An 18715-nucleotide genomic window follows, 5' to 3' on the forward strand; every position below is an offset into this window, starting at 1 on the left:
CTGCAGATCTCATGGATGAGAACATCATTCCAAAGCATAACACTGCTGTATTTGGAGTATTTTGTGGAACTGGTGTGTGTACCCACCATATTTTCTGCAGCAAAGCCAGAGTTTCCACAGAACCTCACACATTTCAGATAGCCCACATCACTGGCATAGTCATATACTGGACAGGTCTTCAAGATAGGTCTCATAGACACCAAAAAGATCTTCACAGTTAGCTCTTTCTTCAGGGGTGGTGACAGAGTTAAAATAGCAATGAAAGACAAGGGTCAAAGAGATTTTAACACACCCCAAACAAAGAAAACTGGATATGAACAGCCATGGAAAGTGTGCACAAGGGGTTCCACAATCTGTGATTTTCTCAGAATTTCTCTGCCACACATCTGGCCACCCACCGGCATCCTTCAGCTCCAAGTAAAACTGCTTCTTTCCTTAGTTCAGATCTTTGTATGATCGATCCAGATAAAAGACAGCTCCTGAGAATCCACTGTGGCTGACTGCCAACAACCCGAGAAGCAAAATGTCTCACCTGGGTTTTGAACATGCCAGAGGCCATGTAAGCATTCCTCCTGACCACACCTCCTCAGCCTCTGTAATTTCCCCTCTCATCCCCAAAGGACGATCTCCATGCTCTCAGACCCACGGACATCTTTCAGAAGGAGTCAGGCAGCAACAGTGCAGTGTTGCTCAAACTCTTAGGTACCTCTCAGGTCTCTAAACCCACAAGCTGTGAGGAGACAAATGGGACTCCTGATGACCAAGTCAGATCTTTGACTACAAGGACTGGCTTTGGTCATGGGCTAGCTTCACTTTGGGGGCACAAATACCATCATCTGGCTCTGGTAGAGCCCAGAGTCCTGGACCATGCTGTCCGGCCTGCTTAGCTATTCATGAGTGCTGCTTCTATTATCTACTCCAGAGCCAAGTCTGAGTGCTCAGCAGGGATGCTAAACAGCTCCCCTAACTCCTTCTCTGTAGTCACGATGGTTTCCGCTGTGCTGGAATGGCAACTTAGCATACTGGTGGAATCAGTGTTCTCACAGCACATCCTCAGTTAAATACACCTCCACTTGGTAGTGCCTGACAAGCAGGCCATGCTCTCCTACTTTTCTGATTATGGCTTTACTGAACAGCTGCACTGATTCAGTGGCTTATTCAAAGCCTTAGAGAAGACAGATACACAATCAAGTTCAACAATTAAGTGTTATTTTTAGATCTGACTAACAGGATTTAAAGAGTCTAGAGTTATCTATCAGGCCAGAAACAGGCTGTTCCCACTCTGTGTGTGTGTGTGTGTGTGTGTGTGTGTGTGTGTGTGTGTGTGTGTCTCCCCTAAGTGCTGACGCCCATATACAGCTTCACTGCTTAAACAATGGATTGTCAATCAAATACCACTTCATCCATTCCCCAAAGCCCAAGCCTGGAACCCTTGATCTCCATGTTCGGTCGCTCTCAGCAGCCTCTGCCTTTCACCATCTCATCCATGGAGTAGGCCCAGCTCAGTCAGACAACTACCACAACATGCTGCCCTTTATATGCAAGTCATGTCCTATTATGCCATTTGATACAATCCTAAGAGTCATTCACAGCTTCCCTGCTTCCTGGCACAAGACATTCCAGGCTCACCTTTTCCAACTCCCCTAGACCTGGAATCAGCCATTTCTTCAAGGAGTCATGAATCCCTCTAGTGGAAAACAGTATTTAACCTGGAGAGTAAGACTGTTCAATGGTGCTGAGTTGTCACTGATTCTACGCCTTGTATTTAGACTAAACTTACACACAAGCCTGGTAAATAAAAAAGAAACTTACAGGCAAAGGAAACAGCTTCCCATTTACTTTTATACATAGACTATTGGGATAGTTGTCTTCTTGAGGGCAACTTGTCTCTGCCAGGCAAAGTCTGCATTAAGAAAAAAAAATTCTTATTAAAGAGCATACCCAAACATGCTTATGTATTTTCAAGTTCAGGACTATATGCACATAGTTAGCAAGTATAAAATTAACAGAAACCTTCAAACTCACCTCAGCTGAACCTGGACTGTATAATCTCTCCTACCACCTGGCAAAAAATCCCTGTTGGAAAGAGAAAGAAACTGGGTTAAGAAGGTAAAACAAGAATTCGCAAAACATTCTAACCAGAAAGAAAGCATTATTAGTATTTTTATTCTTATCTCTGAAGAGGAACAATACGCTACCAACAGCACAAGCCTTAATCAAAATACTGTTGTGATGACAACCATCATTCACTTAACATTTGGTCATGTCCTTACAACAATTTTAAGGTATTTTCAATTCACAGGAACTTCTCATGATACAGTGTTTATTCCAACAGGCAACAGATTTGGTTAACATGAGAAGGAGCACCCTCAGTTCTAAAAGAGTTTAATAAATTTAGCTGTTTGTTTATAATGGTTCTTAACCCTGGCTGACCATTTTAATCATGTGATTTTTTTTTTTAACTATATAGACCCATTCACCAGATAGTCTATTGTCTGCAATACAGACTGAGCATTAGTTTGTTTTTTTTTTTAAATGTTTGTTTATTTATTATTATTATTTTTTATTTATTTTTGGGACAGAGAGAGACAGAGCATGAACAGGGGAGGGGCAGAGAGAGGGAGACACAGAATCAGAAACAGGCTCCAGGCTCGAGCCATCAGCCCAGAGCCTGACGCGGGGCTCGAACTCACGGACTGCGAGATCGTGACCTGGCTGAAGTCGGACGCTTAACCGACTGCGCCACCCAGGCGCCCCAAATGTTTGTTTATTTTTGAGACAGAGAGGAACAGAGTGCAAGCTGGGGAGGGGCAGAGATAGAGAGGGAGACACAGAATCCGAAGCAGGCTCCAGGCTCTGAGCTGTCTGCACAGAGCCCAACACGGGGCTCAAACCCATGAATCGTGAGATCATGACCTGAGCCGAAGTCGGACGCTCGACTGACTGAGCCACCCAGGCGTCCCTAGACTGAGCATTAGTTTTTACAGCAGGTGATTCTTATATAGAAGCAAAACAGAGAACAAATGCCTAGAGCCTTGGCATCTCTGTACCACAGCAACTTTATAATCAAATATCCAATTAAGGACACAGAACGTCTTAGAATTTCTAGGTGAGAACCTAAAGGAGTGCCAAATAAAATATTTCTGGCACTGAACCTTCCAAAGCCTCGCCACCCCAACTGGAGCCTACAACGCAGCAGCACTGTGACTGTTTGGGAGCTTGTCGGAAATGCAGAATCCCAGGCCCCACTACAGACCTACAGAATTAGAATCTGTGCTTTCCCATGATCCCCAAAGGACACGAAAGCACGTTATACTGTAAGAAGTAAATCTTGGGACCCTGTCAGAGAGAAGCATATTAGAAATGAGTTCCTTCTTGAGAGGGCATTTAGCCCTCACCTTGCTTTAACTGGGTCAGTCTTCTGCTCCACTTTGTTCCCTCGAAGGCAGTAAAGCACAACAGTGACCAGCTTGAGTTCTACAGTCCGGCAAATTACTGAACCTGTGTGTGCCTCTGTTTCTCCATCTGTTCAAGATGGAAAATTGTCGCACCTCCCTCATGGAGGAGTTGTGATGATTAAATGTGTTAATAGCACATGCAAAGTGCCTGGACAGAAAAAGTGCCCAACAAGTGTGAGCAGCCAGCTGCTACCATTACTAACTCTGCTTGCACGTTCCCTTGCCAATAGCCTCCACCCTTCTCAAATGTCTATTCAAAACCTCCCAGTATCCTAGACAACACTGACCTCTTGTGAGTAACCCATATCACTCCACTCATGAAAATCGAGAAACATTTCACAGTCTGGGTGCTGGTTCTACCACAAATGAAGACTCCGTATTTGCTCTCAAAGGTGTCATGCTAGTAGGTTAACAGCTAGTAGGTAACAGATACATACGACTAAAATGTGTTAAAGGTTACAGTAAATTCTGAAAAACAAGTGCTACAGAAAAGATGGAAGTTTAACTCTGTCTTGAAAGTTCAAGGCAGGGGGGCACCTGGGTGGGTCAGTCAGTTAACCGTCTGACTTCGGCTCAGGCCATGATTTTGCAGTCTGTGATTTCGAGCCCCATGTCAGGCTCTGTGCTGACAGCTTAGAGCCTGGAGCCTACTCTGGACTCTGTGTCTCCTTCTCTCTCTGACCCTTCCCTGCTTGCTCTCTCTCTCTCTCTCTCTAAAATAAACATTTAAAAAATTGGGGGGCGCCCGAGTGGCTTAGTCGGTTAAGCGTCCGACTTCAGTTCAGGTCATGATCTCACGGTTTTGAGTTTGAGCCCCACATTGGGCTCTGTGCTGACAGCTCGGAGCCTGGAGCCTGCTTCGGATTCTGTGTCTCCCTCTCTCTCTCTGCCCCTCCCCAGCTTGCTAGCTCTCTCACTCTCTCAAAAATGAACATTAAAGGGGCGCCTGGGTGGCGCAGTCGGTTAAGCGTCCGACTTCAGCTCAGGTCACGATCTCGCGGTCCGTGAGTTCGAGCCCCGTGTCAGGCTCTGGGCTGATGGCTCAGAGCCTGGAGCCTGTTTCCGATTCTGTGTCTCCCCCTCTCTCTGCCCCTCCCCCATTCGTGCTCTGTCTCTCTCTGTCCCAAAAAGAAATTAAACGTTAAAAAAAAAATTGTTTTTTTAAATAAATAAAAAATAGACATTAAAAAAATTTTTTTTAGTTCAAGGCAGGGGCGCCTGGGTGGCTCAGTCGGTTAAATAGCTCACTCTTGATTTTGGCTCCTGTCATGATCTCACAGTTTGTGAGTTCATGCACCATGTCAGGCTCTGCACTGATGCAGGAGCCTGCCTGGGATTCTCTCTCCCCTCTCTCTCTGCCCCTCCTCTGCACACACTCTCTCTCTCAAAATAAACATTAAAAAATTTTTTTTAATTTATTTTTAATGTATATTTATTTTTGAGAGAGAACGTGAGCAGGAGAGGGGCAGAGAGAGGGGGGGAGACACAGAATCCAAATTGTGTCTCCAATTTGTCCTGGAGACACAAATCCATGCTCTGAGCTGTCAGCACAGAGTCCAATGCAGGGTTCAAACTCACAAACCATGAGATTGTGACCTAAGCCAAAGTTGGACGCTTAACCAACTGAGCCACCCAGGCGCCCCTAAAAAAAATTTTTTTTTAAAGTTCAAGGCAGTTATCACCATTAGTTCAATAAACTAGAAAATCGGGTTTGCACAGCAGTGGTTCTACCTACTTCTATTTAGACACACTTCCATCAGAAACAGTGGTCACCACTGCAGTGATTCTCAGCAAAAAAAAAAAAAAAAAAAAAAAGCGGGGATCGGGTGAAGACCAACTGGAGATACGTAACAAAATCTTGTAGTGGTGGGAAACGTTTGTAAAAAGAGAAACGGCAAAAAACAGAACTACAAGGATAAATGGGAGAATGATATAAAGAGTTTTAAATAGCTTGTTTAAGGATTTATACTTTATTCCAGGAAGGGAAATTAACATCAACTGGGAAATGCAATGGGCTATATATCTTTACAAACATGATGAGTAATAAGGAAGCATCTTCTGACATTCAGTTTCTACCAGTCACTGGTCTAGGAACTTTCACATGTCCATCCCATCCATCAGATATGAAGCAGGAATTACTATATGCCAGGCACTGTGACAGGCTTTAAGAATATGAAAATGAGTAAGATGTTGCTTTCATCAAGTTTGTAAATTCAAGTACTCAAATAAACGCAAGGAGGCTTCAATAGAAACTAAGTACAAAGCGCAATGAGAGACAAAGTGTGTGTTGGGGGAAATCCAGAAAGGCATCATAGAAGAGCTAAGCTTTAAACTGGCCCTAAGATATGCCCTAGGACAGGGAGGAAGAGGATATGCAAAGGGACAGAGCTGTGACAGCCCAGTCGGGAGTATAAGCTGCCAGGGAGATGTGAGGATACAGAAGATGAGCGGCACAAGAAGCTGGAGACAACTGCCAGGCAACAGAGTGTGGACTTCACAAAGTATCACTCCAGGGTTTTTAAGCAGAAGAGAGAGAAAACTGAGTGGGCTTTAGAAAGATCACAGGGTCAGCTGGGAGAGTCAGGGGACCACTGCAACTATATAGGCCAAGATGAAAACTATTTCAACAGGAACATCACTGAGTGATATTTAGGCATAAAAACTGACAGGACTCAATGACTGGCTACAAGAAGATAGGATAAGGGAAGGGGACCATCTAGGCTGGACCCAGGTTTTGGAATGGTGCCAGTGGCTTCACGTTGCTGCTACTCAGCAGGTTAAAAGGTAAAGCAAGTTCTGGCATTCAATCGCCCCAACCACGGAGTGAGGTGGTGATCATCTTTCCAATTTTACACACTGTACAAGATTCAACAGGCTTTCATAACTTACCCACCTAGGGGCATCCAGACCTAAGTGGCTGAGCCAGAATTCCGATTCCAACTGGTATGACTCTAAAGACCATGCTAGCTCCCTCAAGGGGAGAGTTGCATCGAATTTTAAATCACAAAAGAGACATAAAAGAAGGATCAGTGGAGAGCAGCAAACTGATGAGATGTGGTGGAGGCAGTGTGGGATAATACAACGAGGGCTCTGTCCGGGCAGATCCTATGGCACTGATGAAATGGGCAACAGGAGAAAATATACCAAGCAAAAATCTCCTTGAAGCCAGTTTATTTTTTCAACATTGCACCCCTGGTGCCTGGATCATCATAGATAGTAAATAAATATCTGCCGTGAGACTAAATGAATGAAAGAACAAAAGACAAATAAGCAGGTTTGGGAGGAAGGCAAGTTCAATTCTGGATGTGCCGTGTTCGATGTGCCTATGAGTCATCAAAACAGGGCAGTGAGTAAGGACTCCAGGGCAAAGCAGAGATTTTGCAACCACCAACATAAAAACAACAAAGCACATTCACGGATACTATCAAGGAGTAGTGAGAAGAGAATCACAGACTGATTCCCGGGAACATGTAAGAGAAGTCAGTGTGAGGAGCTGAGCCGGCCTGATTAGAGAGGCAAGTGGAAGGGGTAGTGTGAAAACCAAGAAGAGAGCTGAACTCACTGATCAGTCTTCACCAAACATAATATAAAAAGAACCAACCCAAACCTGAATGTATTAGAGCCTCATTTAGACCTTACTACCATTACAGGCAAGGGGGGAAGCTGGATGCACAACAGCGATTCTCAAATTTGTGAAACACTGGAAACACCTGGGGAACTTGAAAAACTGGGTTCCATCTTCAGAGATTCTCTAATTGAACTGGCATGAATGAAACATGGGTATTTAGAGCCTTAAAAGCCCCCCATGTGATTCTAATACGCAGCAAAGTATTCTGAACCACAGGCATAGAAGTTAAATGACACCACAAGAAGTGCATCTGGATCCAAAGCCAGAATGTGTAATATGCTACAGAATCAATGAACTACTATTTTCAAAGAGGATAGTAAGAAGCATTGTAAGAGAGGAAAGAGAGTTCCTTGGAGAAGTGATCAATTCCAGAACTTGGGCAGAGAAATGACAAAATGAACCTGAAGCATCCTGTGGTGCCCAAAAGTAATAGTGCTCAGAAACAGATGGAGACATACCAAAGAGCACAAGAGCCAACCGGAAAGAACAGCCAATGGCCAAAGGTAAGGCAGTTTGAACAATATAAATTACCATAGCGCTGCATTATAATCCAGAATACTCAAGAGCCTACACGGATACAAGTAAATAACTGAATAAATGGGAGAGAAGGGATAACTCTTCCTTACAAAAGAATGACTCTAATGTGAAAAAGAGTAAGGACAACAGAAAACGACACCATCGAACACAGAACGTTTAGGACAAAGTAACTGCTGAAGGAAAGGTCCATCAGAGAATGCTGAATTGGTGGACAAAAATCTGACGAGAAACAGAACAGGTGCCTGGTCTCAAAGTATCTCCCTTAAGATTTATTACTAACAAAGGAAAAACCAGCAACTTAGTTTTTCCAACTTAGATTTAGTGCCAAAATCTAGTAAAGGGTACCTTACCCAAGTGATCGAGGTTAATTAACACACCAAAAATAAGATGTAGCAATATTATGTAGCCTGATATGATACATTAAGAAGGGCATATAACCTGAGGTATTCTTGCCAAAAAACGCATAGTCTCATGACAAAACATCAGACAAACCCAAAACTGAAAAACATTCTACAAAATACCTGGCCAGTGCACTTCAAAAGTATCAAAAGTTATGAAAAACAGGGAAAAACCAAGAAACTGTCAAATACCGAAAGAAACTAAAATGACATAACAATTAAATGTAATTTGGTATCTTAGACTGGATCTAGCAAAAGAAGTTCATTAGCAGAAAAACTGGTGAAATCTGAATAAAATTTATAGTTAACAGTATTATACCAACATTAATTTCTTGGTTTTGATAACTGTTCTTATGGTTATGCAAGATGTTACTATTAAGAAAAGCTGGGTAAAGAGTATATTCTCATAACTTTTCTATGAATCCATAACTACTTCAAAGTATAAAGTTTTTAAAAGTCTTCGGAGATAAAGAAGTCAAAAGTAATTACATGGCTGTGTTTAAGTTCTAAAACAATCGAGAAAATCTGAATAGGAGCTAGCCATTGTTTTATATTAAAGGATTATTAATTTTACTGTGATTAGATTAAGAATTGATTTGAAATGTGTCTTGAGATATTTCTAGCTGAAATTATATAATACTTGTGATCTGCTTTAAAATCTTTCAGGAAAAACGGGGGGGGTGGGGGGGTGTCCACATACAGACTGCCAAAATGTTGATAATCACTGAGGCTGTTTAATGGGTACCAAACTTTCACTTCCATTTATCAGGAAGGAGATACTGTATTATTTAATTACACAACTCAGTAAACACTGGATGTTGTCTATACATGTGTATGTTTGATCTATTTTTTTTTTCCTTTGGAAGGAGGGTTATAAATAGTCTTAGGTTTTTAAAAAATTTTTATACATAACATACATAAGATAAAATTTATCATGTTAACCATTAAGTGTATAATTCTGTGACATTAAGTATACTCACATTGTTGTGCAACCACCACCAGTATCCATCTCCAGAACATTATCAAAGTTTTTAATTGAGATTATTTAAATTTTAGTCATTCATTTTTTGACTACTTAATAAATTCACATAGTTCAAAGTTCAAAAAGATACAGAATGAATATAAACTGAAAAAGACTATCCCAGCTTTGGCCCTGGCCATCCAATTCCCCTGTCCAGAGGCAGCTGATCATACTTGTCCAGACATATTTTAGGCACTTAAGCAAATTACACACACACACCTTTTTAGGGCAATTGGTTGTATATTATTCACATTTTGATGCCTTGTTTTTGTTCACTTAAAAATGTATCTTGAAATCTGTATCTTTAAATCTACTTACTCTAGGGGCGCCTGGGTGGCTTGGTCAATTAAGCATTGGACTCTTGACTTTGGCTCAAGTCATGATCTCACAGTACGTGAGTTCAAGCGCCGCATCAGGTTCTGCGCTGACAGCACAGAGCCGACTCTCTCTCTCTCTCTCTCTGCCTCTCTCCCGCTGGCATTCTCTCTCTCAAAATAAATAAACGTAAAAAGAAATCTACTTACTCAAGGGGCACCTGGGTGGCTTATTTGGTTGAGTGCCTGACTGTTGATTTCGTCTCAGATCATGATCCCAAGGTCCAGGGATCAAGTGCCACATTAGGCTCTGTGCTGGGCTTGGAGCCTGCTTGGGACTCGCTCTCCCTCTCCCTCTCTTTGCCCCTCCCCCGTGCTCTTGCAAGCATTCTCGCTGTTTCTCTCACAAAAAATAAACATTAAAAAATAAATAAATCTACTTACTCTAAAGAATTTCCTTCCTTCGAAGACCCACCCAACACTCGGTTGAAGCTTTCCAAGACCACCAAGGTTAATAGTAACCTCATCCCTCCTATATATCAGTAGTTATTTGTAATTACTGAAATTGGATCTTTTCATGACACCTTCTAATGCCAAGATCATTTTATATATATGAGGTGGTTCACTAACAAGACTGCAAGCCAACTTGTAGAAAAAGGTCATGTTTTATAATATATGCTTTGTACCTAATAAACAGTAAACATTGATATCAAGCAAAGGATCATCAATGAATAACAAACAAAACTTAATGATATGGTTTTAGGTATAAAATATAATTTTAGGGGCACCTAGGTGGCTCAGTAGGTTAAGTGGCTGACTCTTGATTTCAGCTCAGGTCATGATCTCACAGTTTGGGAGTTCAAGCTCTGCAGCAGGCTCTGTGCTGACAGTGTGGAGCCTGCTTGGAATTCTCTCTCTCCCTCACTCTCTGCCCCTCCCCCACTCATGCACGCTCTCTCTCAAAATAAATTTTAAAAAACACTTAAAAATATAATTTTAATAATATAAACATAATTTTTAAAGTTTTAATTTAGTCTATTTATTTGTTAGTTGGTTTAAATCCCCAAGATTTAAACACTTCTAATGTACAAAAACTCACTGCAATGTCTTGCCCTTGGTGAGAAGGAACCATTTTATTTCTTTGATGATTTTCTCCATGTTTTCTGAAACTATTATTTGGATGTTGGATCATTTGGACTAATCCTTACATTGTCTTTTTTTTACTTAGTTATTAACACTTTCCCCCTTCGTGGAAGAGGCAGTCTATCTAACGCAATACTCTTTGAGAGCTCAAACTTTACAGGGTCAGAACATAACAATCATTTTGAGATTCTGACAACGGCACTCTCTCCCTATATATATATTGATAAGGGTGACATGACTAATGAAAGAATCTAAAACTTTCTCCCAGACTTTTCTACAGAAAAACAGCATCCTCAAGAAGTTAGTGTGCTTAAAAGAGACATGAGGCCCCTAAGTTTGGATTCACCATTTTGGGAGATTGATAATGCACATGAAGATAGTAAAGACCAAAAAGTCCAACTGTAAAGAACTTATGTAATTGGGCTAAATACAGAATTTCCAAAATCTAACTACAGACCTTATTTTTGTAAATTAGTAACATCTCAGAGAAGATGAGCTTTCTAATGAACAGCTGGAAGGAGGCAAAAAACCTCTAATTTGCTCAATTCTTTGTTCTACTTTTAACCTTACAATCCCAGAAAATCATTTAACCTCCTAGAGCCTCTGCTTTCTAATACTGTATCTTTAAGAACACAAGTTCAAAGAGTCATGTTATTGACACCTAAGATGACTATATTTTTAATTGGAAAAGTATACACTACATACTTCCTTTTCTTTCCTCTTACATCTTAGTTTATTTGTTCTTCATAAATGTGTTTAAGGCTCTCCAATTTTTCTAAATGGCCAAGCTAAGTATTTTTCATAATTGTTTTCTGATTTCTGCTAATTTTATGGCCCAGGTAACCACCTAGCTCAAAACAGTTCCAGTTTTTTGGTTTTTTTTAAGTTTATTTATTTTTTGAGAAAACAAGCAGGAGTAGGATAAAGTAGCAAAGGGAGAGAGAGAGGATACCAAGCAGGCTCCACACTGTCAGCACAGAGCCCAACACAGGGCTCAAACTCATGAGCTGTGAGATCATGACCTGGGCCAAAATTAAGAGTCAGATGCTTAACCGACTGAGCCACCCAGGCACTCCAGAACAGTTCCAGTGTACTCATTTTCCTGGGAAAAGAACATGATGTCTACTTTAATTCTTAAAAGTGCCTCAGTTTGGACGATAAGGTTTATAGACATCCTACTTTGGGCTGTTGTCACAAATTCTTTTTTATGTTGCTATATTTGGAATAAAATTTTCATTAAAAAAGTTATTGCCAAAAGGAATTCAAAAAGTAGAATGAGGTTTTAGTCAAAGGTTAAAACGGTTTTCTAATACAGAGTATTTATTAAATATTTGGCTAACATTAGTCAATGCATACTATGCTTAAGGAACAATAGTTCAACTGTTGTGGACTGAACTGTGTCCCCTCCCTCCCCCACCAAATTCACACTGAAGACCTGACCACCCCCCCCACCCCCAATCTATCTGTGAAGATGGGAACTTTAGAAAGGTAATTCCAGTTAAATAAGGTCATAAGGGTGGGGCCCTAATCCAATACAACTGGTGTCCTTATAAGAGCAGAGATGCACAGACACAGAGAAGAAAGGTCAAGTGGGTACATACAGCAAGAAGGCATCCTCGTAAACCAAGGAGAGAGGCCTCAGGAGAAACCAACTCTTGACTTAAGCCTTAATCTTGGACTTCAAGCCTTCTGAATTTTGAGAAAATAAATTTCAATCGTGTAAGCCACCCACTGTTGTGCTTTGTAAATAGCAGCCCTAGTGGACTAATGTAACAACATTCATGAAGAAACATCATATATTCCAAACATTCTTCTTACCTGGATATGCATATCTCTCTAACTTGCTGAGGTGTCAGAGCAAAAATAAAAAACTTCTCTTGAAATCGTTGAATACTGCTTTGAACTGGGGAGGAAAAAAAAAAAGATAACATTCCAATATCCAAAACGAAACAAGTACAAGGATGTAACCATCTGCAATAACCATGCACTTCTGATAAAGTCTGCCAAATTCTGGAATTTTTATGGTTAAAATAACTCCAAAATAAGTACTAAATTGCAATCATCTTGGAATCATGAAAGTAAAGTCACTCTAAAGCAGGCTCAATTTTAAGCATTTAGTCATTACTCTAACAGACTAATTATAATAAGGTCAAAATACAACACAACTCTTCAAAATTACATTTCATTCTACTGACTCAAATGAAAACTTGAAGAAGTCACAAACTCCCCCCAGATCTCTATCCCAGATTTAGGTGTCTTTTGGTCTTTTGTTTTGTTTTGTTTTCGAGCCTTTATATTCCATTACATAGAATACTCATAGAAGATAAAATTTTAAACTTTAGCTTCTAAGTTGAAAAAATTAAGATATATAATAATTATTTGCCTACAGATTATCTAGTTTAAAAAATTACCTAATGAAGTCATCCTTAACTATATTATTAAAACTGAAATGTATTTCCTTCACAAAGAACTTTAAAACAAAACAAAGCAAAAGCTAATAGAGACCGGGTGCTTCCCAACAAGTACTGCAACAACACAAGAAAAGGTCAAACGGCTCTAGTGTGTGTGAGTGGCCAGTTTTCCTGATACACGAATATGAATAAACAAGGTGCCAGTTGAATACCCAGTATCAGAAAACTTCCTTCCACAAGACACACCAAATCAAGAAAAACATTAACTTGAGTAAAACATTTTTATTTAAGCATAGTTTAGTGTAACAATTATGCTCCTGGAAATCATGTCATAAAGTGGCTCATATTTTCCCAGAACATTTAAAAAAGGAGGGGAGAGAAAGGAACGCTATTTACGATGAAAGCCTAAAAGTCAAACAAAACTCTAAGTATGGGGCAAAAAACACAAAGGCAGCTACAATAGTATGTCTGTCCATCTCTTCAATTCCTATTCACTTCTCAACTCTTTCTTGTGCAAATTCCATTTCCCACTCTCTATCCACAGTTAAAGGCATCAATGAGCTCTTAACTGTCAAATTCAGTAACATTTACTTTGACATTAGAGGTGCACACTCTGCATTTTCAAACAGTTAATAAAAAAAAAAGTTGCAGAAATAATGAAAAAATATTACTTGATTGGGGGGAAGCCCTTACAGGATCAAACCTCAAGCAAAATAAATACAAAGAAAGCTACCTAGTCACATCAAAATCAAACTACTGAAAACCAATGATGACTACAAAATCTTGAGACCAGTCAGGAAAAAAAAGAAACATTACATACAAGGGGAAAACAATACAAATAAAGGCTGACAGAAGCAACACAAGCCAGAAGTCATCTTTAAAGTGGTGAAAGGAAAAACTGTCACTGAAAATTCAATACCCTTCAAAAACAGGGTGAAATAATGACTTGAAGATAAACAAAGGCCAAGAGAATTTGCTGAAAGCGAGTACTACAAGAAATGTAAAGGAAACTGCCAGGATAAAAAGAAATGATACCAAATTCAAAACCAAATTTTCACGAATGAAAACCAATACAAACAGTAAATAAGTGGTAAAGGTAAAAGAATACATTGTTTTTTATGAATTCCTTAAAAAGATAACCCTTTAAAGCAAAAAGAATGGCACTGAAAGGCAGGATTTTTAACATACGCAGAAGATGTGACAATGGCAAAAAGGATAAAGTTATTTCTGCCCAACGGCTGTGATTCTTATTTCATTCTGATAAACTTGATTAACCTAGGTCTGTCTCCCCAGGGACAGATCCACTCTTTGTGCACTAAAAATGTCAGATATCTACAACTGCAAAACTAGGTGCAAGACCTTTGGTCAATTCACCCAATGCAAATGCCAGTATTTGAGGCCTTGACTGGGTGACTGGAGTCCACCTACCCAGAAAAGTACCCATATACCATGAAACTTACATTGAAAGTGGAATGCTTCCATAATCAGCATATGCCAACATGTACAATTTACAGAATCTGCAGTTTAATGTTAGCAGTTTATATCTTAATATGTTTTTGCAGAGCCTTTTTTCTGACATAGTTTTTGCCAATTTATTTGATGCCCAATTTTCTGTCCTTTAAAATATAATACCAAATAACTACCCTGTTTCTATGGGGGAAAAAAAAAGATGTTTCATCATTGTGTACCATTACTGAACTTCAGGAACTTACAACAAAAAAAACAGTGCATATGCTAATAAAATCCAATTTGTATTAACACTGACAAGACAATTTTATGACAGAATAGCAGCCAAAAGCACACAAAACTTGCCATAAGGTAAATCTATTAGCTGAACTGTCATTTTAATACAAATCAGGAAAAAAAAATGGCAGGATATCAAGCAGAAAGTTGCAGGTTTTACAGTACATTTTCTACCCAGTAGTGTCTCCAACTTGGGATCAGAAAACCAAATCTACACCGATCCCATGAACACTTTTATGTTAACAGCAGCAAATGAAAAATGAAAAAGACCATGACTCCGGGACATGAATCAGGTATGACTTTATTCAAACCCTTTCTTTTTTAAACAAACCTCCATAAGGTACGTTCTGTTTTTCAAAGACGGCTACAACAGTATCTTCCATCACACCCTTCTTATAACCTTGACATTCTTCCAGTGAAGTGGTCGGGTCTCTATTACCCTCCCTTTGAACTTGAATGGCCCTTTGTGACTGCTTTAATCGATAGTGTGTGGCATAAGTGATGGTATATAATTTTCAAGGCTAGATCATAAAAACACCATGCACTTCTTCCTTGCTCCTGAGCACAAAAGAGACCACAGGAAGAAGCCTTATGCGAGTACTCTAGCCAAGAGCCAAGCTGAGTCCAACCAACAGGTAACATAGCCCCCACACATGAGTGAAGATGTAATCCCAGCTTCCAGCCATCAAGTCACCCCCAACCCTAAAGTCTTCTCAGTTAAGACCCCAGACATCTTGGGGTAGAGACAAGCTATCCACACACTGTCCTTCCAATTCTTAACACATAAAATCCATGAACATAATAAGATGGTTGTTTTACATCACTGTACTTTGAACCAATGTTTTATACAGCAATAAGTAAAACTATGCCACAATTTCATAAAGTAATTTTAGCATTAATCTTGTAAATTCCAAGTTCTATCACTGTGTCCAGCTTCATTTATAATTACTAACTGACGAGGCCTGCTGATATGACGTAATACTTATGACTACTCTACCTTTATGGATATTGGTTCCTTCCACCTTTTGAAGCATTAGTGGACCAGAATATTCCCGTATCCTCATCTAGCCCTACTGGTTACTATCCAAGTGATATAGGAAATTCACATAAGATCTTCCAAGTCCTTCTTTACTCCTCAATTAAAATGGGAATAACATTTTGCTCAGCTGCCTCTTAATGGCTATTTTGTGGATCAAATCAATAATGTATGTGAAAGCATTCTGAAAACATGTGATAATATTTTCAGTTCCAGAAGTCTTACTAATTAAAAGTCTTACTAATTAAAAGCTTTTTACTAATAAAAAGCCTGTTTTTATTTTTTTGATGTATATTTTATTTTTAAGAGACAGACACAGAGACAGACAGTGAGGGAGGGCAAAGAGAGAGGGAGACACAGAATCCAAAGCAGGTTCCAGGCTCTGAGCTGTCAGCAGAGAGCCTGATGCAGGGCTTGAACCCACGAACTACGAGATCATGACGTGAGCCAAAGTTGGACTTTGGCTCAACCGACTGAGCCATCTAGGTGCCCCAAAAGTGTCTGTTTTGAAAGAGATAGCAAAATTTCAAGAGAAAAAAGAAATACAGTCCAACAGATGCATTTTGCCAACTATTCAATAATTATGACTTTTCCTGGTAAGATATTCAGGTAGAAAATATTGTAACATGCCTAACAATGTGAAATATTCTTAGTGAAACAGGAAACCTCCCAAGTTCCCCCAGCGCAGAAAGTTACATGGACACCTTTTGATAAGCTGGTTTATATTTGGTCAAGAATACTTCCTAGCAGTGAGTGCCTAGGTTAACAGGGGCTTTCCCACTCAGGAAAGAAGAGAGAAACCAAGATGTTTTATAGGCAGCTTTGTGCATTATCATGGCTCAGTCTAGCTTATTTGTAAATAAAATAACTCATAAAGTAACAATGAATAAATCAGTTTATTACACCGCATTACCTAAGATCTGTATCCTGAGCTATCTGCTTCCCTGTCACCCATCAATTAACTGTACCATCACCGCCAATCAAAGCATACTCTTACTTTACTTCTTTTCCCATTGTATCTCTGCATCAAAAGTAGAAGGAACAACTTCAACATGTACAAATAAACACACACACACACACACACACACACACACACAAAAAACAATATAAAAAGTTATAATAGAAGAAATATAAAGAGTTCTGTTCTATATTCACAAATTATTCATTTTTGATAACTTATTTCTTAACACACTGGACATAATAGGCACATAGAATGCTTTCTTTTTTTATTTTATTTATTTATTTATTTTTTTCAACGTTTATTTATTTTTGGGACAGAGAGAGACAGAGCATGAACGGGGGAGGGGCAGAGAGAGAGGGAGACACAGAATCGGAAACAGGTTCCAGGCTCTGAGCCATCAGCCCAGAGCCTGATGCGGGGCTCGAACTCACGGACCGCAAGATCGTGACCTGGCTGAAGTCGGACGCTTAACCGACTGCGCCACCCAGGCGCCCCTTGAATGCTTTCGATAAACACCTAAGTGATTGTATATTTCAATATTCAACTGTTTACAAATAGCTATCACTCCTCATTGTTTTATGTGAATACTTTTTAAATGATAATCCTCCTATATACACACCCAAACTGTTCTAATTTAATGACATTTACTCAGAAACCTGAGTCGTTTAAAAGAATTTTATCTAAACAGAAACCATCACTATATTAATAATCATCAGTGATATTTAATATGAAAATACTTTTTTCCCTAGACAACAGCTGCAAAGATCACGAGGGGAGGGTAGAGTACTGAGGTTTCGTGCTTCTTATAAAAACAGTCACTTTAATTCAGAAATTTTTTTTAATGTTTGTTTATTTTTGAAAGAGAGGGGGGTGGGTGGGGGCAGAGAGAGAGGGAGACACAGAATCCAAAGTAGGCTCCAGGCTCCGAGCTGTCAGCACAGAGACCAAACTCATGAACTGTGAGATCATGACCAAGCCGAAGTCGGACACTTAACCTACTGAGCCACCCAGGCAACCCTAATTCAGAATTTTGGAAAAGGAGACTAGTCACCAATTTTCCAGTCACTAGAAATCATTCATTCCCTTTCCAGTCCTCTTCTTCATCCTCTATATCCAATTAGTCATGAAGTCCTGCTTTCTAAAATGTTCTCACTGACGGCTTCCTCTCCATTTTCACTACTACCATTCTATTCAAAACCTGTTTGTGCAAAGTCTCAACGCTGCCCCTCTGCTGCCTCCCAGCAGAAATGAGCCAGTCACCCTTGGCATCACCTTCACCACCTCTCCTCTGCTCAGACATGCTCAGCAGCACCCTACTTCCAAATGAGCCCAATCTAAACCCCCTTATCTAGAAGGGTCCCCAAAACAATGGCCACCTCTTCCCTAGCAAACCTGCATTTCCAATGTCTCCTCTCAAGACGTCCTCTACTCAAAAGCAGTTTCCTCAGTGAGGTCTCACAACTGTGCCACTTTCATTTCTACTCCTGGGACTACTCACAGTTCTCCCCTCTCTTGGTGTTTCTTCTCCTATGAACGCCACCAATTCAAAGTAGACAAATTCATCCTTCAAAGTCTCACTCCTACTCCAACAAGTCTTGACTGCCTTCCCCATTCTTTAGGCTGACATTTGAGTTCCAGATACACAATTTACAGTGCTTCATCATACAGGCACATACCTCATTGCTACTTGACTCTCATGTTAACATTACCTCCCCAACTACGTAACAAACTTCCTAATCTCATCTCATACTTCTGACTTCTCCACAATTAGACTACGATGACCATATTCAAATGACATCCTCATTATATATGTGTTAACTGAGTTAATAAAAATGATGTGTATAGTGTCTGAATGTATCCAAATTCTTCAGAAGTAAGACTCTACTTTAATGGCTTTCCATTAATGTGCATACCACTTTAAACCTGTTTAATTGTACCCAGAAGCTTAATGACTATTTCCTAATAACTTGGGAATTTAAGAATATGAAAAGATGCTGATTCTCATTAATTTTTCAACTTTTAAAGATTAAAAGACCAATAATAAATTAAAAGACCAATGCTGATG

The 18715-nt window shown here is 39.8% G+C and overlaps 1 protein-coding gene across 9 annotated transcripts in view; it reads right to left on the reverse strand.

The window, feature by feature from the left end:
- Window positions 1–18715, reverse strand: part of PIAS2 (protein inhibitor of activated STAT 2) — a 119174-nt gene that overhangs the window by 43155 nt on the left and 57304 nt on the right. For all 9 annotated transcript variants that reach the window (XR_007145897.1, XR_007145898.1, XM_047828215.1 and 6 more), the window contains 3 exons: window positions 12318–12402; window positions 2026–2076; window positions 1813–1903 (listed from right to left, as the gene is read on the reverse strand). Coding sequence is in view for 7 of the 9 variants with exons in the window: in XM_047828215.1 (XP_047684171.1) it covers window positions 1813–1903; window positions 2026–2076; window positions 12318–12402 (227 nt within the window). In the remaining 2 variants the exon portion in view is untranslated. The remainder of the gene's footprint in view (window positions 1–1812; window positions 1904–2025; window positions 2077–12317; window positions 12403–18715) is intronic.

Source organism: Prionailurus viverrinus, chromosome D3 (assembly GCF_022837055.1).
Source record: "Prionailurus viverrinus isolate Anna chromosome D3, UM_Priviv_1.0, whole genome shotgun sequence".
NCBI classification, from domain to species: Eukaryota; Metazoa; Chordata; class Mammalia; order Carnivora; family Felidae; genus Prionailurus; species Prionailurus viverrinus.